The 22,705-nt window shown below is 49.9% G+C and overlaps 1 protein-coding gene across 1 annotated transcript; it reads left to right on the top strand.

Moving 5' to 3' along the window:
- The first annotated feature begins 1,038 nt into the window (after positions 1–1,038).
- On the top strand, positions 1,039–22,194 carry TNFRSF8 (TNF receptor superfamily member 8). Its single transcript, XM_056865479.1, has 10 exons — positions 1,039–1,086; positions 9,209–9,296; positions 12,037–12,165; positions 13,364–13,519; positions 14,674–14,767; positions 15,189–15,418; positions 16,021–16,143; positions 19,901–19,926; positions 21,411–21,612; positions 21,911–22,194. The coding sequence occupies exons 1-10, from the start codon at positions 1,039–1,041 to the stop codon at positions 22,192–22,194; spliced, it is 1,380 nt and encodes a 459-aa protein (XP_056721457.1).
- The last annotated feature ends 511 nt before the right edge of the window (positions 22,195–22,705 follow it).

The following is a 22,705-nucleotide window of genomic DNA, read 5'->3' as shown; positions in this document are numbered from 1 at the left end:
TCACCTTCCCCTCCCCACAACAGAGGAGGGGGGGCTGAAAGAGTGCGACTAGCCCAAGGTCACCCAACTGGTTTCATGTGGAAGAGTGGGGAAACCAACCGGGTTCACCAGATTAGCCTCCGCTGCTCATGTGGAGGAGTGGGGGAATCAAACCCGGTTCTCCAGATCACAGTCCACTGCTCCAAACCACTGCTCTTCACCACCACACCACACTGGCTCTCAAGTATTAGTAGGAAAGTAGTATTAGCGACTTTCCTAGCTTACTTAATACTTAAGTCAAAAAGGGCCAGAGTCCAGTAGCACCTTAAAGACTAACAAAAATATTTTCTGGTAGGGTATGAGCTTTCGTGAGCCACAGCTCACTTCTTCAGATATCTGAAGAAGTGAGCTGTGGCTCACGAAAGCTCCTACCCTACCAGAAAATATTTTTGTTAGTCTTTAAGGTGCTCCTGGACTCTGGCCCTTTTTGACTACTGCAAACAGACTAACACGGCGACCCACTGCGAATTAATACTTAAGCTTTGCTTCGGTTCTATTTTTTGGTTTTCTCATTGGTTCGTGTGAGTCCCACCAGTGAGAAAGGTGGACTAGAAATAAGCCTAAGCCCAGAAACAGCTGCCAACCCCGTCTTGTACTTGTGCCTTCCAGGGCTGCTTGAGGAGGGGGGTGGGCAGCTGGAGACCTTCAGCAGACGGCTGGCCTTGTCCGTAGGCCAAGCAGCTTTTGGGGGGGGGGGGGCTCGCCTGGGGCGGTGAAGCCTCTCTCGCAGGCAGGCAGGCAGCAGAGGTGAGAGGGGTGGGGGTCCGGGGGCGGCGGCCGCCGGCCAGCGCTTCCCCAAGGCAGGCGCGCCTCTCCTGTTCTGAGTGGGTTTTCAGAGGGCTGCAGGCTCTTCGGGGCGGAGCGCTGCGGCTGTCAGCCAGCGCTGCGGGGAGTTCGCGCCTTGGCGAGGCTGCTGCGAGCGCCGGGGAGAGGGGCGCGCCGCTGGAGCTCCGGGCCGGGTCGGTGGGGGTCGGAGCAAGGCCCCCTCCCGCGGGGGGCATGGGGACCCTCCGCCTCCCTTCGCTGGCGCTGCTGCTTCTCCTCCAGGTGAGGCGCTTCCGTGGCGCACCGGAGCCTTGGGCACCGGAGCGCAGCCGCTTTGGCACTGCGCCCTGGGCGCACGCTGGGCCGGCCGGCCGGTGCCCAAAAGGGGGGACCGGGAGAGGGGGGCTCCCCGGGGGGGGGGAAGCAGAGGTTAGAGACCCATCTGTCAGCAATGCTGGTTCTATGAACTTGGGCAGTTCATGGGAGGGGGCCATCTTCTGGGCACTGGGGGTGTATGGGGGTAGGTAGTTGTGAGTTCCCTGCCTTGGGCAGGGGGTTGGACTAGATGACCCTGGTGGTCCCTTCCAACTCTATGAATCGCCTGAACCCCAAGGCGGCCGGCCTTGGCAAGCTTCATGTCGACGGGGGGTTGGAGCGGCTCCGAAGGGGGAAGCCTCCGTGCCATCCCGCGCTCGATCCTTTGGGCGCCCCCGAGGGCTGCCGGTTCGAGCGCGCTTGCTGGGGACCCGGGCGCATGGGGCGGGGGCGGGGGCGCTGCCGGGGACTGGACCTCAGCTGAGGGGGCCTCCCTCCAAGGAGCCTGAGAAGGGAGATGCCCCATGCGGGGCAGCGGGAGAAGGCGAGGGGCTGGGTCCCGTCCCGTCCCGTCCCCCCCGCTCTTGGGCTTCTGATGCTGGGCTGGGGACCTGATCCTGCAAGGGCTCTTCCAACGTTTTTTGTTTGTTCGGAACACTTTCTAGTCGCTTTTCTTCCTTGAAGCTCAAGGCGGCTTACAGATATATTCGGAGTGAGAGATCCCGATGGGTAGCCGCGTTAGTCTGTCTGCAGCAGCAGAAAAGAGCAAGAGTCCAGTAGCACTCTAAAGACTAACACAATTTCCGGCAGGGTGTGAGCTTTCGTGAGCCACAGCTCGCTTCTTCAGACTCACAAAAGCTCATCCCCTGCCAGAAACTGTGTTAGTCTTTAAGATGCTACTGGACTCTTGCTCTTTTCTAGATTCGGAGTGAGACTTGCTCTGCTCAGGGAAGTCTATCTCGGGAGGCCAGTGAAGGGGGTGGCAGCAGGGGCTTGCTGCCTCCCCCCCCCCCCATAGCATCTGGCTGGCCGTCCTTGAGGCGTCCAAGTGGGGCTCCCCTGCCCCCTCCCAGGGCACGCGCTGATGGGTGCATGTCCAGCACCTCCTGCCTCGGTGGCTGGTTTAGGGCGCTTTTCCTGTTCTGATTTGGGGGGACGTCTCTCCTATCAAATCTGGAATGCCACATGAGCGGCTGGAGGCTAATCTGGTGAACTGGGTTGGTTTCCCCACGCCTCCACATGAAGCCAACTGGGCAACCTTGGGCTAGTCACAGATCACTGAAAGCTCTCTCAGCCCCACCTTACCTCACAGGGTGTCTGTTGTGGGGAAGGGAAGGGAAGGAGATTGGAAGCCGGTTTGATACTTCCTTAAGTGGTAGAGAAAAGTCAGCAAAGAAAAACCAACTCTTCTTCTTTTTCTAAGTGGTGGAGTTTTTAAGCATACAAATATTTCAAATACATTTTTACCCCAGGAGGTTTTACAGTCACTGGATCTAAAAAGCTTGTCCCTGTCTTGTATATAATTTTAAATTTCCCCCTTCTAACCATTTTCTTGTAACAGTAATGCTGCAGCGTTTACTGCCCCGGTTCTCAGATGTGGTCAGCTGGTTTCTGCAAAGATAAAGGCGGGAAAAATCCCTCCACCTTCATCATTTTATGAGAATAGCAAGAGGTGCAATTCTTTGCCAGTTGGGCTCACGAATTCCTGTAGCAGCCGGCCAGGGTTTGAAAAGGAGCCGCACGGCATGTCTCTTTTCTGGACTCACCACTCATCTCTAGCAAACTGAATTTTCTGAATCAGCATTGCTGGTTTCAGCAGCCTCAAAAGGATACTAAGGATTGAGTCACTGGGGCCCAGGGAGCTCGCTAGAGGGTAGATTTCCTGCACGAAAAAGCGTTTGGGGTCATTGTGGCAATGTTGAAGCCACGTGTGAACGGTCTCGTGTGACCAAGGGCTGGTCCCTCGGTTTCGTTGTGCATACATTATTGCGTTTTTATTCTCTCTTTCCTTGAAGGGGCTTGGGGGAGGAGTGAGTGGTTTTCTTCTCCTTCCTTTAATCTTCACAACAATCCGGCAAGGTAGGCTAGGCAGAGAGAGAGAAACGGGTCCAAGGTCACTGGCTGAACTTTACGGCTGAGCAGATATTTGAATCCAGGTCTCCCTGGCACTCTGACCCACTCTATCACATTGGCTGTCTTGGGAAGCTAGTAAATTTCACTCCAAGTAGAACTGTACTTGTGGTTTGTGCTGGAACAGGCGGGTGACTTATCAGGTTCTGGGGTGTTCCATTTCAGATTCAGAAGGTTCTTCAAACTGGCTGAGTGGGCAACAATGTGGGGAAAGGGGGTGTCAAATAAGTGCAAAGTGAGGCACGTCTTTGGAGCAAAGAATCTAAACTATCCATATATACTGACGTGGTCTGAACTGGCAGTGACCAACTAGGAAATGGGTCTGGGGGACCTGGCGGCTCTCTCAAAGAATACGTCAATGCCATTTGCAGCAGCAGTGAAAAAAGGTGGACCCCACGCTAGGAAAGGGGCTGAAGATATCAGGAAGAATTTTCTAACAGAGCGGTTCCTCAGTGGAACAGGCTTCCTCTGGAGGTGGTGAGCTCTCCTTCCCTGGAGGTTTTTAAGCAGAGGCTAGATGGCCATCTGTCAGCAACGCTGATTCTATGACCTTAAGCAGATGATGAGAGGGAGGGCATCTGGGCCGTCTTCTGGGCATGGAGGAGGGGTCACTGGGTGTGGGGGGGGGAGGCAGTTGTGAATTTCCTGCATTGTGCATGGGGTTGGACTAGATGGCCCTGGTGGTCCCTTCCAGCTCTATGATTCTATTCTGAAAATGTTAAAGGGAGATTTGACACTGTTAGGCTTGGATTCAATGGGGACTGGGAGGAGCTGGCTCAATTCGTCCCACTTGGCCAATTCAGTTCTCTGCCCCTGCTCCGAGTGGATCGTGTAGTCTTTGGGACTAGACCCTGGTGGTCCCTTCCAACTCTATGATTCTACAAACTGGCAGTGTTTTGAGGTCTAGGAGGGAAGGCAGCATGGTATAGCCCAATCTCATCAGATCTGGGAAGCTAAGCAGGGTCAGCCCTGGTTAGTATTTGGATGGGAGACCGCCAAGGAATACTAGGGCTGATATGCAGAGGAAGGTACTGGCAAACCACCTCTGTTCGTCTCTTGCCTTGAAAACCCCATAAGTCGGCTGTGACTTGACGGCACTTCACACACACATCATGAGGTCCTTTTGTAGCTTTCTGGTGCGGCTGCATTTGGAATAGCATGTCCCGTTCTGGTCGCAGCGTCTCAAAAACGTGACTGTAGGGCTGAAGAAACTGCAGAAAAGAGCAGGCGTTATGACCAGTGGATTGGTCTGCCCCCTCTACAAGAGTCTGGGGGAGGGCAGGATAGAGGTTTATAAAATGATGCTGGTGGGTGTTAAAGGGAACATTGTCTTCTTCTCCCATAACACTAGAATGCCAGAGGGGAGAGCAGGGGAGGGCGGACATTCAGTAAACCCGATGGGCCATGGATTCAGGATCAACAGCTGCATCACACAGCGTGGAATGGGTTTGTGGAATTTGCTGACACAGGGGAGAGTCCTGGCTCAAAGTCATTCCGCTAGATTAGGCACGCAATGCCTTTAAAGGGCAATTAGGCCTGTTCGTAGAGGAGAGGTCCCATCAAAAGCCATGATGTGTCCATGGAACCTCCATGTTCGGAGGCAGCGTACCCCTGAATACCAGGTGTTGGCAGTAAGAGGAGGGCATTTGCCTTCATGCCCAGCTGCAGGGCATGTGTGTGTGTGTAGCTGGCCACTTTGCGAAACAGGATGCTGGACTAGATGGATCACAGGATTGATTCTGCCGAGCTCTCCTCTGTGTTTCTGTAAAGTTTCAGCAATGCAGTTAGGCTTCATGACGACGAGCACATAAAGATGCCTCTTGTATAGGCTTATTCTCCCATGCTGCTGGAACTGAGCAGATTCTGTTAAGTTTTAAACACTCGTGAGCCCCAGAACGTCTCTCCTAGAAACGAAACATGGGAAGAAAACCTTTTGAAATCTATTCAACTCCATCTTCATTAGGAGAGAGTTAATCTAGACCCATGAAAGACTTCCGAGGTGTTTCTCTCCTTCTTCTGGAATTGTGGTTCTGACTCTAGCTATGCTTTCAAAGGAGGCACATAAAAGATTTCTGCAGCTCCAGAATCAGCAGTGGATAACGGGTCCTGAGCTCACCTGATCAAAGATGCTGAGCTTGTGTGGTTCTTTTTTTTCCCTGGCTGACATGACATTCAAACGGTAAGTCAAACCAAGAAATGCAGTCAAGAGATGAAAGGGAGAAAGCAGGCGGAAGGTAACGCTTCATGAAAGAGTTGCGGCCAGGTAGCCGCAGACTGATTGTGTTTGGCAAAAGGTCATGCAGCCCTCTGTGAGAATGAACCTCAGGTGAGCCCTTCTGGACCTGACCAAGAGTCCCATCTAGACCAGCATCCTTTTTCTAGCCATAGCCAAACCAGATGTCCCCAGGAAGCTTTCAGTCAGGTCACAAGGGGAACAGACTTCTCTCAGTGCAGCTGGTGTTAAGAGGTACACTGCCCCTAACTGTGGAGGTTCCATTTAGCAAAGGCAGCTAATAGCCATTGATAGACCTATCCTCCGCGAATTTCCATTGTCCCCTTTTAAAGTCATGCATGCTAGTGGCTATCATTACCAGCATGTGTTTTTAAGGTGGTTTGTTAGCTGGAAGCCTTCTTGTACGTGTGTCTGAAGCTTTACATGGCCAAAGTGCCCTTTGTGTTTCCCTCCAAAGAAGCTTTCAAGGCTTCGGAGCCTTTCCCCTTCAGAAGTTGGAATGCTCCTGTACATTCCGTGGAATTGCAGCCGCTGAACTGATGGCAGCGGGACAAGTTTTGCAGGCAGCAGGTTCTTAGGACCGCCACCCGATTAAAGAAACTATGGTCGGCTACGTGCAATCTTACACAGAGGAGCTCCACATAAAAGAAATGCTGTAATTGTACAAGTCGAACTAATTAAGTTTGCATATGAATTAAACAAGGTTCGGAGAAGAAAAGCGTGCTTCCTTTATTTGATGGCATGTGTATGTGATGCCTGCCATATCATGTCTTGGTAAGTACCTCACAATGAAAACAAATGGTGTTTCCCAATTAACTGATTATGCCTTTTATTTGATCAGGATTTTAAAATCAGATTAATCAATGAAAAGGTACTAGTCCTTAGCCTAGTACCTAGTACAGTGTGGTGTAGTGGTTAAGAGCGGTGGTTCGGAGCAGTGGACTCTGATCTGGAGAACTGGGTTTGATTCCCCACTCCTCCACATGAGCGGCCAGAGGCTAATTGGGTGAACCGGGTTGGTTTCTCCACTCCTCCACATGAAGGCAGCTGGGTGACCTTGGGCTAGTCACACTCTCTCAGCCCCACCTACCTCACAGGGTGTGTGTTGTGGGGAAGGGGATTGTAAACCAGTTTGATTCTTCCTTAAGTGGTAGAGAAAGTCAGCATATAAAAACAAACTCTTCTTCTATGTAGTTTTCACCCTATTTGATGTGGCAGGTATGACAGATAAACAGATGACCCCGTCGTGGGCGTGAAGTCCGCCTGAATGCTAATCCTGGAATCCAAAACTTCAGGAAAATCTCTTGAGATTGAACCTTTTTTTAAAAAAAATAGAGAACCTCAGTTTACCCGAACTAAAGGCAACAAATGAAAAATGAGAGAGAGAGAGAGAGAGAGTGGGAGCTTAAAATGTGTAGGCAGTTTCTGTCAAATGTTTAAAAAGAAAAGTGTGTGTGTTGATTCTGTATGTAAGACTCGCACGCTTTCTGTCAGGCAGTTTCTCATGAAAACAGGGTGCTGTGGGTCTGTCTTACTATGGTTGCCAACCTCCAGCTGGGGGCTGGAGAGGTCCTGGAATGACAGCAGATCTCCAGACTACACAAATCAGTTCCACTGGAGAAAATGGCTGCTCCGGAGGGTGGATCCTATGACATTATACCCCGCTGAGGTCCCTGCTTTTTTCAGACTCCACCTTCTCCAGGCTCCACCCCCAAATCTCCAGGAATTTTCCAACCTGGAGTTGGCAACCCTATCTATCTAGCCATTAAATCCTTGGATGACCTTTTTCCTTAATGTCAGGTGTGCAAGGGTAAATGCAGAGGGCTATGCACTCTGTATAACCTCAGAGGCTTCCATCTTTATTGTTTTTTTGTGTGTGTCCTTAGGAGAACCTATTGCAGAGCTGAGCCAAGGCCAAAATGAATCCTTGTACAATGTGTGTGTGTGTGTGTGTGAGAGAGAGAGTGCTGTTGGCTTCAGCCTGTTCTAAGTCAGACAAAAGATTTTCCTGTAATGTGAGTGACTCAGACCCTTAAGCCAGTATATGGTCTGTTTTGACCATCCACGAAATCTTTCCCAGCCCTGCTGGCTGACTTTCTCTGAATTGGGTCTGCTAGGAACTGAACAACATGCCAACTGGGTATTCCACCACTGGGCAACACAGCCTCCTCTCTGGCGTGGGCTGGAGGGGGGGGACTTTCCTCTTCTACTCTCTTCTGCTTCATTTGAAGAGCCCCAAATGAGCACTCTTGATAGCAAAGTCATCTTCTGACCTCATCCTTACAGCCATTTGGTGTCACTATTAATTTGGTGCAGCCGCCGTTTGAGCCAAGAGCCAGTCTGGAACCCTTTTAATAGCTGTTGTTTGCGCTGCGGTGACTGAGGGGCAGATCCATTCTGCAACCGAAGTTCTTTACTGAGTAATTCCCACCACCAGAAGTTCCAGTTGCTCCCTAACAGGCATGTACGACCGACCGGCTGGTCAGAAGGGCTCCTGAGCTGCTCTAGCCCCCTGCCACACAGCCAAGGACAGCCCGCCTGGGACATCGTGTAGATGTGTTTTTTCCTGCTCCGCTGTGGTTGTAAAGCTGGGGCTTATTGAGAACGTGGCAGCAGGCCACTGTGCGGCTGGGAGGCTGAGGTGGGCCTGAGGGATCTGCTGGCAGTCTGGCAGGTCCTTTAGCCAGTTTTGCAAACTTACGCCAATGTACTCAATGACTACTGTAAGGTCCTCGATATAGGGCTGCCCTTGAAGATCATTCAGTAAGTTTTAGCTGCCTGGCGCAAAACACTTTTGCTTGGCCAGTGTGATCTTAGTGCACTGATGTTGGGGCCACTGCAGTCCCTCCACCACCACCAGGCTTTGGAGCCAAATGCAAGATGCTGGCTGTGGTCTTTGGAGGCCTGCCTGGCCTGGATCCTGGGCATCTCAAGGGGCATCTGCTTCCCCATGAACCTCCCTGCGAATTGTAGTCAGAGCGCGTCTTCTGAGCTGTGTGGAGCTTTGAGGCGGGTCCTCACTAGCTCCTCCAGGTGGGGCCGGGAGATCTCCTGGAATTATAACCGATCTCCAGACTATTGGGTTGGAAGGGGTGGGCTCTGTGGCATCAAACCCCCTGAGTCCCTCGGCTAAAGCATTGCTCGCCATGTGTGGGTTGCATGTATCCGCACCTCTAAGAGGGCAGGACCACATGTCTAATTGCGTTGCGGAAGCTCAGAAGGAGAGCCTGGAAACTGGCGTCTGTGAGGGTTCCTGACCTCTCTGTGCAAATCCCAAAAAATCACTTGTTCATCCAGGCATATAGAAACAAGGTTCTTTTATTGGAAGCTACAGAAGATACAGTCCACACATTGATAGAAATACAGGGTGCACGCCTCTAAGGGACTTAGGAAGTTCCAATTCCACGGTAACATCGTTGATCACCCGGGTGATGGGGAAAGGACCCACGTATTTGTCATTCAGCTTTTTACAAGGTCGAAGGGAGCGTAGGTTCTTGGTGGAAAGGTATACCGATATGGTGCCTGACAGATATGGTGCCTGAGACCAGGGAAGGCCAAATGGTCTGAACTGCTTTTATGAGTCCAGTGGGGAGGGGGGAATTGGGATAACAGCACACAAAGACATACAGACCCTCACAGCGTCCTTTTTACATTTTGAAGTTGTTTTTCTTGCTTGTCTTACAAACGGCATTTTTAACTGTGCCTTTGGCCTGTCTGACCTTCTAGGGAAATGCTGCCTCGCCTCTGTCTTGTAAAGGCGAAGACAAGTTCTACAGCCATGAGTTGCAGAGGTGCTGCTACCAGTGCCGCTCAGGTCAGTATCTTGCAGTGCGTGATGTTGCCTTATATCAAGTCCAACTGCCTGTCCTCTTGGTTCCGTCTGGTCTCCGTTGACTGGCAGTGGCCCTCTGGGGCCTCTGGCTGAGGAAGGGTCTTTAAGAACATAAGAAGACGTCTGCTGGATCAGACCAGTGGTCCATGTAGTTTGGCACTGCTATCAAAGGAGGTGTTGAGGATGGATCCTGGGGTCTTCGGCATGCAAAGCCACTGAGATGTGGGCCCTTCCTGTAAGATTCGAGAACAACCCATGACTTAACCGGCATTGAAGCCAGCATGGTGTAATGGTTAAGAGCGGTGGTTTGGAGCGGTGGACTCTGATCTGGAGAACTGGGTTTCATTCCCCTCTCCTCCACAAGAGCGGCGGAGGCTATTCTGGTGAACTGGATTTGTTCCCCCACTCCTCCACACGAAGCCAGCTGGGTGACCTTGGGCTAGTCACACCCTCTCAGCCCCACGTACCTCACAGGGTGTGTGTTGTGGGGAAGGGAAGGGGATTGTAAGCCAGTTTGAGTCTCCCTTAAGTGGTAGAGAAAGTCGGCATATAAAAACCAACTCTTCTTCTTCTTGAAATGAACGGGAGCCTCTTTAGAAGCTGGCCTTACACAGGTAGGGTGAGATCTGGCCGTGGTCTTTGTTGCCACTCGAACCTGAGAGCTGCCCTACCCTGTTCTATGCGTGTGAACTCTGGGATCAGGCCCTTGCGCTATCAAGCATGTAGATATTACCCACCTAGTTGGGAAGGAGAGATGGGCAGCTCCTGCATGGCTCCAGCACTTGTCCATGTGGTGTGGAATCATACACCACTCTGGGAATATGTGTGAATAGGGTCTTAGCTTTCTACCTGCAGGGATATTTTACCATGGGGGAGGGGGGAGGTCAGCAACCAACCTTGCTAGCCATGGGCGGGTCTAGGAACAGGAAGCTTAAAGGGGATCCTTTTGTTGCTAGAAATTTCCCAAATTTAAAAACAAGGTCCCAGCCTTTAAGTATGAAAATGCTGTGTCCATAATTTAAGAGCTTTTTTTTTGAGAAAAGTCTTATGTGGGGGTGGGGTTGCCAGCCTCCAGGTGGGGCCTGGAGATCTCCTGGAATTATAACTGAAGGCATCAAATCTGTGGCATCAAACCCCACTGTGGCCCTCCCCTCCCAAAACCCCACCCTCCCCAGATCTCCAGGAATTTCCCAACCCAGAGTTGGCAACCCTAGAATCAGATTAAAAAACTGCCCTCCCCATTGGTCCCTTCCTGGCTACAGCCCCAGAGGAACATTTCTAAAAACAACCCACCCCTAACCTGCACTTTTTGGAGGGGTGCAACAACCTCCAAGGACTTCATTGTGTTAGAGGTACATCTAAATTTGCATATGACACAGATGCATGGGGGATCTGTCAGCTTATTTAGATGGGTGGGGAGATGTGGGGGGGGCAAGAGGCAGGAGGGGCTGCATCGCAAAGTTTGGCAGGTGGGTGCAGCTGTTTGCAGGTCACCCCTCAGCGTGTGTACGTAAAGGGGCTTGGTCCACAGCTGTTTAAGAACAGCCGCCAGAGGGATGTGTATTCCTGCGGTGTGTGGTCTGAAACCCAGGTGGTGGGGAGGGGGGACTTCCCCCTCTAAAACGGTGCCATCGGGGGGCTGTCCGGAGTCGGTTGCTGACTCATGGGGGGCCCGTGGATCTTGCGGGCTTCCAGCAAAGCCTTAAAACTCCCCTCTCTGGCTTAAAAGAGGTCTGTGGGTGGAGGTGCTTTTTGCCGTCATTCAAGAGGAAATTTCTGACATTTCTCTGGCAGAGTTACTGACAGCCTGCTGCTTGCCTTCCATTCGGGGGCTTTTTCTTTTTACCAGCACACACCCCCCCACCCCACTCTGCCAGATGGGCGGGTTTCCTTTTCTGTCTGGCTGCTTGTTTTGATTTTCCCCCCCCTTCCGGTGGTGCTATATTTTAGGGTGTTTGGGTAGCTGCCAGAGAGGCTCTCTGCTGGAGCAAAACAATGGTTGACTTAGTCCAGTCTCCGATTTGCCACCATGGGCTACCAAGCACTTCTGGAAGGCCAATGAGCAGGATCACAGGACCCAAGTGTGTCCTGGCCACCAGCATTCAGGGGGACACTGCCTTTGAACATGGAGGTTCCATTCGCCATCTGGCCTCGTCCATGAGTCTGTCTGAAGTCCCTTGGGGACACACACATGAAGCTGGCTTATACTAATTCAGACCCTTGGTCCATCAGTCAGTATTGTCTACACAGACCGCCAATGACTCTCTAGGGTCTCAGGTTGGGGTCTTTCCCATTACCTCCTACATGAGCTAAGCAAATGCTCTACCACTGAGCCTAGGGTTGCCAACCTCCAGGTACTAGCTGGAGATCTCCTGCTATTACAACTGATCTCCAGCCGATAGAGATCAGTTCACCAGGAAAAAATGGCCACTGTGGCAATTGGACTCTATGGCATTGAAGTCCCTCCCCAAACCCCATCCTCCTCAGGCTCCGCCCCCAAAATCTCCCACTGGTGGTGAAGAGGGACCTGGCAACCTTAAATGAGCCACGGCCCCTCCCCTTTTCAGCCACATCTGTGGCCGTTGCTACCTCTTGTGTCAGTGAGTTCCGCAGGCTGGTTCGGCATCATTTGAGGAAGTTCTTTATTCTGCCTGTCCTGAGCCCACGCGGCCCCGGAATTTGTCAAGCATGTGTTCTCTCTCCTCCAATGTCATCCTTACAGGATTCACACCAAAGACCAAGTGTCCCACAGATCACCAAAGAGACTGTGTGAAGCAGTGTGGAGAGGGTCAGTTCCTGAACTATGACAACACGACACCCCAGTGTGAGCAATGTTTGTCCTGCAACCCAGGTAGATTTCTTTAGAGAACACTTTGGTTGACGCAGTCTGCTTTTACAGATGTGTCTTTGCCTGCCCCGTCTGACCTCTTCTGGCATCTGGCTTGGGGTTTCCTTGCATTTCCCATTAGAGAAACCTCTCTAGCTGGAAATTTCAGCTGCCTTCACACTCATCTGTTTGCAAACGTAGAAGCTGAATGGGTACACATGAAGCTGCCTTATACTGAATCAGATCCTTGGTCCATCAAAGCCGGTATTGTCTACTCAGACTGGCAGCGGTTCTCCAGGGTCACAAGTAGAGGTCTTTCTCATCACCTGCTTGCCTAGTCCCTTTAACTGGAGATGCTGGGGATTGAACTTGGGACCTTCTGCATGCTAAGCAGAGGCTCTACCACTGAGCCACATCCCCCTTTGGGGGTGTGGCCAGCCCTGTCCACAGTGGCTCACCTGGTACTGAGCTGCCGAACCGGTGAAAACTCCGTTACTTTTCAAGGCATTCTGTTCTCACAACCACCCTGTGAGGTAGGTTAGGTGATGAGAATGCCTAGAAAAGTTACAGAATTTTCAAACACACACACATACATAATAACCTTCCCTTTTTTTTATGGCACTCCTTTGGTGGTTAAGAGTGTTGGAGCAGATTCTGGAAGACCCGGGTTCGAATCCCCACTTGTGCCACAGAGGCTTGCTGGGTGACCTTGGGACAGTCACATTTTTTTCAACCTGCCCTACCTTACGGGGTTGATGTGAGGATGAAATGGAGGAAGGGACATTGATGTAAGCCAATTTCGGTCCCCATTGGGAAGAGAGGCGGGGTATAAATGAATTTAATTTTTTAAAAATATAGAAAACTAGCTTATTAGGGAGAGAGCGGTTTTTAAATCATCCCCTCTGTGCTGGTGTTCTATTTGCTGGGAGGCTGTATGTATTTGTGTGTGTTATGAGGAGGATCGTTTGAAAATGTGACCTCTCACTACCAGCCCTGCGAAGTGGTATAGCCCCATTCCACCACTTCTGGACTCTACCATCTCATTGGGCGACATTAGAGATCCAGCCCCTCTTCAGTGGGGAGACACCCCAGGTGCATGCGGGGGCGCCCCCCCCTGCTGCAATCAGGGTGGGCTCTTTTTGATCAACTAGAGAGACGTGTGCTTCTCCTCCCCCTTTTTCCCTGCTCCTGCAGTCTCTCTGTCTCTATTCCTTCCCTGCAGAACGCAATCTTGTAGAGAAGGCACCCTGCACACGCAATTCCAGCAGGGTGTGTGAATGTCAGCCGGGAATGTACTGTCAGACGCCAGTCCGAAACACCTGTGCTCGATGCTTGCCACTGACAACCTGCAAGCCCGGCTCCGGAGTCAAAATCAGAGGTAGGAGCGTAACGGCCCTGCGTGAGTTGCATTCAGACCATTGGGTAGAGTTCAAGAAATTCCTGGCCTCCTGCGCTCCTTCTCCTTCCTGTGTGACCCAGAGTTTGAAGACCTCCAGGTTTACGTGAAACCACAGCTTGTTGCGACATCTGATTGGGATAGGGTGGCAAACCGTGGTTCGGTCTCTTGCCTACAGCCCAGGATTCCAAACTAGGACTAAAATGCCAGTTTGGAATCTAAGATTGGAAAAGATATTATCCGACAGAAGGTGGAAGACATTGAGCGGCAAGCAGACCTCTCTAAAGCCACAAATTTTAAACGTCAGACAAGCTTTAAATATGTGGTTGCCCCAGTAGCCTATTTAACTAAACTAGAATTCAACCACAGGAGAAGGGCATTTACCTTGGCAAGGTGTGCAGCACTTCCTTCTGCCGTGCTGGTAGGGAGATTCAAAAAGATCCCATATGCAGGAAGATTATGTTTATGCTCAATGGGGGAAGTGGAAACCATAGAGCACATGCTTCTGAGATGACCATATTACAAGGAGGCCAGATCAAAATATCTCCAGACAGTGTTCGTTGGATTTCTTGATGAATCAGATGTGGCTAAACTGGAATATCTGTTGTCTGATAGAAGCCACTGGGTATCCAAACAAGTAGCTAGATTCTGTCTTAGGATATGTAGGACATATATTGAACTATTGTTGTTTTAATGATGTTTTAACTTTGTAATACTGGTCAAGGACCGCAATAAATTATATTTTGGAATCTAAGAACGTCATGTTAAAATTAGTTGTCTGGCTGAACAGCCAGGAGATGAGTGAGTAGGCAGTCTGGTATTTGCTGATGGCTTTTTGGGGCGTGCATTGTACACATCTGGCAAGGCTGAGGAGTTTCCCAGTCTGGAAAGCCAAACTTGAAGCTGGCTAGATCCTTATTGTCTCTCTGTGAGCTGCAGAAACCTGTTCAGCTACTATTGAGGTGGTGGTGTAGAGCAGTAAGAATCAGACCCAACCAGGCTGGAGATTCAGGGCTCTAGTTCGAGCACACACACCCCAGCCCCTTACCGCCTTCCTCTGTGATGGCCCCTTCATATGACTGAATTTATTTTTATGGTGGTTTATTTTTTAATTCAGTCCGTCTTTCTTTGGCCAGGCACTAATGACCAGGATACAGTATGTGAAGCATGTCCTCCTGGGACCTTCTCTGAAGAGGATTCAAGTACTGAGACTTGCCAGCCTCACACAATGTGAGCCCAGCTTGCTTTGCATTGGTTTGTTCAGTGTGATTGCATCCTGACCTCTTGCCTGGACGTGGGGCAGCTTGCAGGAATATCATCAGAAATTCCGAATGAACTTATTGGCGGTTTCTTAGAGCTCTCTCAGCCCCACCTATCTCACAAGGTGTCTGTGGGGAGGGGAAGGGAAGGTGGTTGTAAGCCAGTTTGAGTGTCCCTTAAGTGGTAGAGAAAGTCGGCATGTAAAAACCAACTCTTCTTCTTCTCCTTCCCCCCAGATCTCACTTTGTTTCCTTGATTGTTATGCCAGTGGAGGGTATATTTGCGAACGGTTAGGGGGGAGTAATATGCACTCACCAAAGTGAGGGGGGGGGTTCCTGACTGAACGCCCAGGTGTGACTTGGGCCTTTTGTCTTCCTGCTTCCCTTCCCAGCAATCCTGAGTTACAGCTGGTGACAGAAGGGAAAGAGAACTCCACCTGGGGGACCCTTGGAGTACACCTGTCTTTGGAGCCCAGTGTCCAGCAGGTGATAGCCTTGGGGCCCTCGGGCAGCCCCGGCATTCCCAGGGGTTCAGCGTCCTCCAACGTTCTGGACACGACCACCAGACAACCTGTGAATGAATCAAACACCAGAGGACCGCCGGAGAAGTCTTCAAGGGCAGGTGAAGGGAAAACATGGTTTGGGGTCACCGGGATGAAGTTGCCCTTTCTCCTGGTTTCGTATCTTTGAGGGGTGACGTTTTGTTGAGCTCCTGGCTTGCTGAGCTGATGAAACGTTTGCTCGCATGTTCAGTTTAAGGGGCTGTGACTCAGTGACCGAGCACCTGTTTTGCAATCAAAGGTCCTGGGTTCAGTTCCTGGCATGTGCCAGTAAAGGGGCTCAAGTAACAGGTGTGGGGAACGGCCTTCCTCTGCCTGATACTGGGCTTGGTGGACCAATAGTCTGATTCAGCTTCATAAAAGAGAGAATTTTGACGGGTGCCACTTTTCTCATCCCGGCAGCACCAGAAGTGTGACTTTGTGCGTGCTCAGAAACATCCTTCTTCCACACAGCTGTGGAAGGTACAGGAGCCCGTCCACCCTTTGATCATCTGGTCACTATAATGGGGTGGGATAGAAGTGGGTTGGTTCATTTTAATTTTCAGCACCCCCGATTTGCGATTCTCCAGCTCAAAGGAACCAATTGCAGTTTCCGGCTAGCTAAAGCCGCCGTGGCCTCTTTTGCTTTTCCTCCCCTGACCCTTTTGCCATGTTGGTTTTGTAGAGGAAAAGGATGTCACTCTCTTGGCCACGGCACTGCTCTTCACAGTTCTACTGCTGGCCGTCTTGGTGGTGCTGTGGAAGAAGAGAGCTTGCAAGAAGTGGATTGTCCCCCACAAAGTGAACAGTGAGTCTGGAAAGCGCCAATCAGAACTTCCCTCTGCAAACTACCTTGCCTCTTGGTGGTGGTGGTGGGAAAGTATATTGCAAATAGCAAAAAGTGGTTTGGGGAAGGCCGGGGAAGGAATTTCATGTCACTTAAACCAGGGAAATTTTACATTTCTGATTTTTGTCTTGCCTGTTCTTATTGACTTAATTTTCTTGTTGCTTTGTAATAATTTGTCTTACAAACTTTTACATTGCAAATTTCTTTAAACAAATTTATCGGGGGGAGGCAGGGTCAATCTTTTTTGTTTACAAAACCCAAATTTTTTGAGTCCATGCATGCTTTGTAAAATTGTGGCTGCACCTGGTTGGCCCCTGTGTGAACAGATTGCTGGACTCGATGGGCCTTGGTCTGATCCAGCAGGGCCTTTCTGATGTTCTTCTGTTCTTATGCTTACTTGGGAGTCAGTGCCATTTCGTTCAGTGGGACTTTGTTCTGAGTATGTTTGCAGTAGAACAGGCTGCACAAAAGGGATCTTAATTTAAGATTTATATTAATTCAAGTGCCCTGACCTGGATGGCCCAGGCTAGCCTGATCTCGTCAGATCTCAGAAGCTAAGCAGGGTCAGTCCTGGTTAGTATTTGGATGGGAGACCACCAAGGAAGACCAGGGTTGCTGTGCAGAGGAAGGCACTGGCAAACCACCTCTGTTAGTCTCTTGCCATGAAAACCCCAAAAAGGGGTCGCCATAAGTCGGCTGCGACTTGATAGCACTTCACACATACACACACACACACACATTAATTCAAGTGCCAGAACTCGAGTCTTTATAGAAGCTGAAGATCCATGAATGCCCTTCTCTCAAATCCTTACACATCGTAGGAAGGTCGGCTTCCCGAGTAGTGTTGGTGAGACATTCTGTGCGGGCTCAGAGGCATGCTCTTTTGCTTTGCTATTGAGCTAATGGAGAGGCCTCACATTAGCCGGTGGAAATATTCTGGGGCTGAGTTTTAGCTCACAAGATGTGCTCTCCAGGACCTGGGCTCGGTTCTGAAATATAGAAAGTAGCAGTGAACGTTCTTGGATCATGCACAGAAAGAAAATTTCCTCTCCACTCAGCAACTGGAACAATTAAGCAAAACATGTGGGATTGGTTTTCTGAGTTTATCAGGGAGACATCAGAGATTCTCTAACTGCACGCATTCTACACTCATCTGCTCCTAAGTGGCTTCCCCCAAAGGCATTTTGGCAATTGCAGGTCAGCATGGGTGCTGGGAATTCTTTGATGGAAGCCATTAGCACCCTATGCTAGGGCTATGATTCCTGTGGTCCCTTGAGTGGGAAATATTTCCATTAAGAACACTATTGAATAACTGCGTTGGCTTGTCCCCTTTTGTACTTTTATTGTTAAACGGTGTATATTATCATTTTACGATGAATATTTAAAACAGATACACATCAACCAACTGGAAACCAGTTTGAAATCTGTTGCGTAGACAAATTGTGAGGAGATGTTCTGTAGCGCAACTTGTGAAAAATGCCAGCAGAGTAGCTGCATTTCTCTGTTAGAGAAAAAACAGTCTTGTGGAATCTGGAAGGCAATTCTCGCAGACTAGAGCATGCAGGATGTGCCGGCTGCCCTGCCAGTCGAGGAGACGCTTTGCATATGCTCTAAGCTGCTGCCTCTGCTAATCTATTTAGTCTTTACGGTACTACAAAACAAAAAAATTAAATAACTTGTGTGAGTTCAATACGCCAGTAGGGGTCACTCTTCCCTTCTGCATCAATAGTTTCAATCTGGTTCCACTCTGAATAAATGGGGCCAAAAGGTTTCAATTTGAAACCTTAGTAGGGAAGATTCTGAATGTTTCTTCAGCTTGTTCAGCCCCCAGAAAGCCATTTTTATTTCATTTCTCCCCTTTGTAAAGCGAAATTGCGATTATTTTCACACCCGTTTCCCATGTCTTCCCTCTGAATGTTCCCTTTAAACGGATGCGTTCTTCAAGCATTATTTATGCGCCAATAAATCAGCATTAAAACATTATGCACAAGTTATATGTATAAAATTGCAGATGGATCCTGCACAGCCCGCGTACATGATACAAATGAATCTAATAAAAGCAACCAAAAAAAACCCCCAGCCAAAACAATGTAGAAAACCCATAAATTAATCCAAAAAGAAACAAAATCAGGACTGTCCACCTCTCCCACGATACCAAGCCCCTTGACCTCTCTCTGAAAGGATCCGCTGCAAAGCCCCCAAGCTCCAAATTTCTCTAAATTGAGGGTTCCTACAAATGGTTGGGCACACATGTTGGCGTGTTTGATTGGCAAGATTCTTCAGGTTTGGGTAGGGTTGGTACATCCCTTCTTGCCACTGGCAGGAGATTTGGGGGGCAGACTCTGAGGAGGGCATGGTTTGGGGAGGGGTCCAATTGCCATAGAGTCCAATGGCCAAAGCGGCTGTTTTCTCCAGGTGAACTGATCTCTATCGGCTGGAGATTAGTTGTAATAGCAGGAGATCTCCAACTGGTACCTGGAGGTTGGCAACCCTAGGTTTTGGCGTTATCAACATTAGACAATGTATGGTAGGGGACATTCCAACCTCCCTTCTCCTGCGGGCCCCTGGTGTAAGCAATGGCTAACAGTGTTCTGTGCATGCTTCTTTATGCTCTACCTGCAGCCAGGTGACAGGGGTTCTTGGGTTGGAGCAGAAAACATGCTGGAAGCGCTTCCTGCTCGAGATCTCCCTGCCGCTTTGGGCTAGGGGCTGCCCTTGGAATGCCTCCCTCCTCACTGATAATCCAGTCCACCTCTAGTGAGGCCGCCACTGAGATCCCAGGAAGAAGTGTGATAGAAGGGACCACCAGGGTCATCTAGTCCAACCCCCTACACAGTGCAGGAATTTAACAACTACCTCCCCCCACACACACACCCAGTGACCCCTACTCCATGCCCAGAAGATGGCCAAGATGCCCTCCCTCTCATGAACTGCCTAAGGTCATAGAATCAGCATTGCTGACAGATGGCCATCTAGCCTCTGCTTAAAAACCTCCAGGGAAGGAGAGCTCACCACCTCCCGAGGAAGCCTGTTCCACTGAGGAATGGCTCTCACTGTTAGAAAGTTCTTCCTAATGTCTAGACGGAAACTCTTTGGATTTAATTTCAACCCGTTGGTTCTGGTCCGACCTTCCGGGGCAACAGAAAACAACTCAGCACCATCCTCTATGGGCGAAAACGCATGGTCACTTTAGCCTCCTTTATTCCCTGTTTCAGCAGGGATTCAGCCAGGATTGAACGCACGTTTGGCGAAAGGCACGCGTTTGATCCTGGCTGAATCAGGGAATAAAGGAGGCTGTAGCAACCATGCGTTTTCGCCCTATGTGACAGCCCTTCAAGTACTTGAAGATGGTTATCCTATTCCCTCTCAGTCTTCTCCTCTTCAGGCTAAACATACCCAGCTCCTTCAACCTTTCCTCAAAGGACTTGGTCGTTATATCTTGTCGTTATATCTTGCTCAGAAATTTCTCTTTGAGTTCTGATGTCTGTGCTTCTGCACGCACCACTTCTCTGTTTGGTTTCGAGCCTTTTTGGTTTTTAGTTTTAGGATCTCTCCATAAGCCTGGGGATGTCCCCAGGTCTGCAGAATCCTCTCCCCATTCTGTACCTGGCCCCACTGTGTGGACTCTTGGGTCACGTTTGACATTAGAGATATGAGGCAAAACAAAAGCATCCATGAAGGGAATGATTTTTATTGTCACTTTTTCTGTCTATTGCAGTGTCCAACCAGGCCAAGATTTGTGCCGTAAGTATAAACTCTGCTCTAGGAACTCATCACAAAGGGTTAAGGAAAAAATACATTATTTTCAGCTATGAATTAAAAACTCAGCAAACTGGTTCTGGGACGAATGAGAGCTCGTGGGGAAAACAGAATGGGGTGTAGGGATGCCCAGAGTGTAAGATGGTGGAGGGAACAGCTCACTGGGTCCAGAGAGTCTGGAGAAACCAGCAGCTTGGAAGCAGCGGTGAACAAACTGGGGGAGACATTAGCACAGGATGAGAAAATCTGTTTATTGGTGCATCAGGACCTGTGTTCTTCAAACACACTGTAATTAACTTACGGAACTCTCTGCCACTGTAATGATGGCCACTTAACTTAGGTGACTTTTAAAGCCATGTAGAGTGAAACCCTAAGCACAGTTGCACCCTTCTAAGCCCAGTGAAATCCAGGGGCTTCAGATCCGTCTCTTCCAGGCCTTTCTCAGCAGGGAGCAGAGCTCCAATCTTGAGGAAACAGGAAAAATAAGCCCAGTGAAATCAATGGGCTTAGAAGGGCTGACCTGGATGGCCCAGGCTAGCCTGATCTCGTCAGATCTCAGAAGCTAAGCAGGGTCGGCCCTGGTTAGTATTGGGATGGGAGACCACCAAGGAAGTCCAGGGTTGCTGTGCAGAGGAAGGCACTGGCAAACCACCTCGGTTAGTCTCTTGCCATGAAAACCCTCAAAAGGCGGCGCCATATGTCAGCTGCGACTTGACGGCACTTTACACACAGAGAAGGGCTTAGAAGGGATGTAATGATAAGCCTGTCGTATTGTATCAATATTCAATCACAATAAAACAGTCGGAAGTTGAAGATTCAAAGCAGTTTGTTTTTATTGGCCAATACACAAAAAGCTGGTGAAAATTGCCTAAAGCGCAGAGCAATTTCCACACACATCAAAGGGTTGCAAGCATGGATATAGACTTTGATAATGGGCGGTTACAGAGGCGTAATACACACATAAGACTCAACTGCCCAATAAACCCTTATAGATGTATAAGCAACTATTTGCATATCCAATAGAAAATGCTCTTCAAGGCGTTCCCTAATGGTTAATGAGGAAACACAAGTTTACATTCCAGGATGACACTTCTTGTCTTAAATCAAAGCTCCAGGCCTAATTAGGGAACCTGCCTGTACCAAGGGAGATCAGCTGGCTTGCAAACTGCTTGCTGGGTCAACCTGACCCAGGCCTCACAATAGTGAATCTCTTTGACCCAAAGATTGCTACTTTACCCATCATGCATAGTGATTCTAGATCTGTACATAAGAATATATATATGTGTGTGTGTGTGTGTGTGTGTCTCATGCTATATGAATATACATATATGTGAAAGAATAAATGTTTTCCCCATAAACTAAGTTAATAAGGCACTACAGTAACTCTTCTCAGGCTTGGGCTGTTAGACACCTTGGCAGAGGCAGAATCCATCTCCAATTGCTCTGATTATTTTTCCTGTTTCCTCAAGATTGGAGCTCTGCTCCCTGCTGAGAAAGGCCCGGAAGAGACGGATCTGAAGCCCCTGGAATCCCTCACTGAATCCTCCTGCGGCTCCCCCTTGGAAACGGAGGAAACTCCCAGCCTCGACCTTGAAGGAGCTGAACTGCTTCAGACGGATGGCGGAGTGCTGGTGGAACCGGCCGTGAGGAGCCATACCAGCAACTGTATCGGTGAGTCTGAGGCCTGCAAAGAAATGCACTCCGTTCATGCTCAGAGATAGATACCCTGAGCTATAGCATAGTATTGCGGCTAAAAGAAAGACCTGCACAAACGGAAGAAGACGTAGGAGTATGCTGTAGTAGCACGGCCCACCAAAATTCACCCGCCTCCCCTCGGGAGTTATTTGCATGGGGCTCCTTCAGTGCTCTGCAGAATGCATCATGCAGAACTGGGTGCAGGTTGGTCCGATTGTGTAATTTATCCGGATTGCAGGACTGAACTACCCTTGCTGTGCTTCCTCCTCCCCAGAAAAAATATACATCATGAGAGCCGACACCGTGATTGTGGGGTCTGTTTCGGAAGTGCCCACTGGCAAGACCTGCTCGGCCAGAGGCGAAGAAGGGATTTGCGGTGCCCAAGAAGAAGCTGAGGAATCCGAGGCAGACATGCACTATCCCGAACAGGAAACCGAATTCTCTCCAGGAAGTGACATCACAACTCCCGTAGAGGAAGAGTGGGAGTTCCCCCACTCCATCCTGGCCAACGAGAAGCCATTGGGGATCCAGGGGGGAAGTTCTGGAGGAGCCAGCTGAACTGCTAACTGCTCATAGGGCAGACAATTCTTTCCATAGGCAAACTTGGTTTTTGCCTTCACAGCAACCCTAGAAATAGGGTTGCCAGGTTTCCCCTCTCCATCGGCGGGAGGTTTTTTTGGGCTGGGCTGGGGCAATCACACTTGCATGCTATGGGATTACATCACTTCTGGGTTTACCCCCAGAAGTGCAGAAGCGCCGTGGCCGCTTTAAAGAGAGCCAGCATGGTATAGTGGTTAAGAGCGGTGGTTAGGAGCAGTGGACTCTAATCTGGAGAACCGGGTTGGCTTCCCCACTCCTCCACATGAAGCCAGCTGGGTGACCTTGGGCAAGTCACAGCTCTCTTAGAGCTCTCTCAGCTCCACCTACCTAACAGGGTGTCTGTTGTGGGGAAGGTGATTGTAAGCTGGTTTGAGTCTCTCTTAAGTGGCAGAGAAAGTCGGCATATAAAAACCTACTCTTCCTCTTCTCCTTCTTCTTTAGCACTCAACACCCCCCCCCCCAAAAAAAA

This window comes from Euleptes europaea, chromosome 19 (assembly GCF_029931775.1).
Source record: "Euleptes europaea isolate rEulEur1 chromosome 19, rEulEur1.hap1, whole genome shotgun sequence".
Classification (NCBI taxonomy): Eukaryota; Metazoa; Chordata; class Lepidosauria; order Squamata; family Sphaerodactylidae; genus Euleptes; species Euleptes europaea.
This window is presented reverse-complemented; position numbering and strand designations above follow the sequence as displayed.

What these genes read in the sequence shown, in the direction of transcription:
- TNFRSF8 (XM_056865479.1), top strand. Translation starts at nt 1,039, where the DNA reads ATGGGGACCCTCCGCCTCCCTTCGCTGGCGCTGCTGCTTCTCCTCCAG. An exon ending in ATGTTTGTCCTGCAACCCAG is followed by an intron (nt 12,166 to 13,363) that starts GTAGATTTCTTT and finishes CCTTCCCTGCAG; the next exon opens with AACGCAATCTTGTAGAGAAG. An exon ending in TGTCCCCCACAAAGTGAACA is followed by an intron (nt 16,144 to 19,900) that starts GTGAGTCTGGAA and finishes TGTCTATTGCAG; the next exon opens with TGTCCAACCAGGCCAAGATT.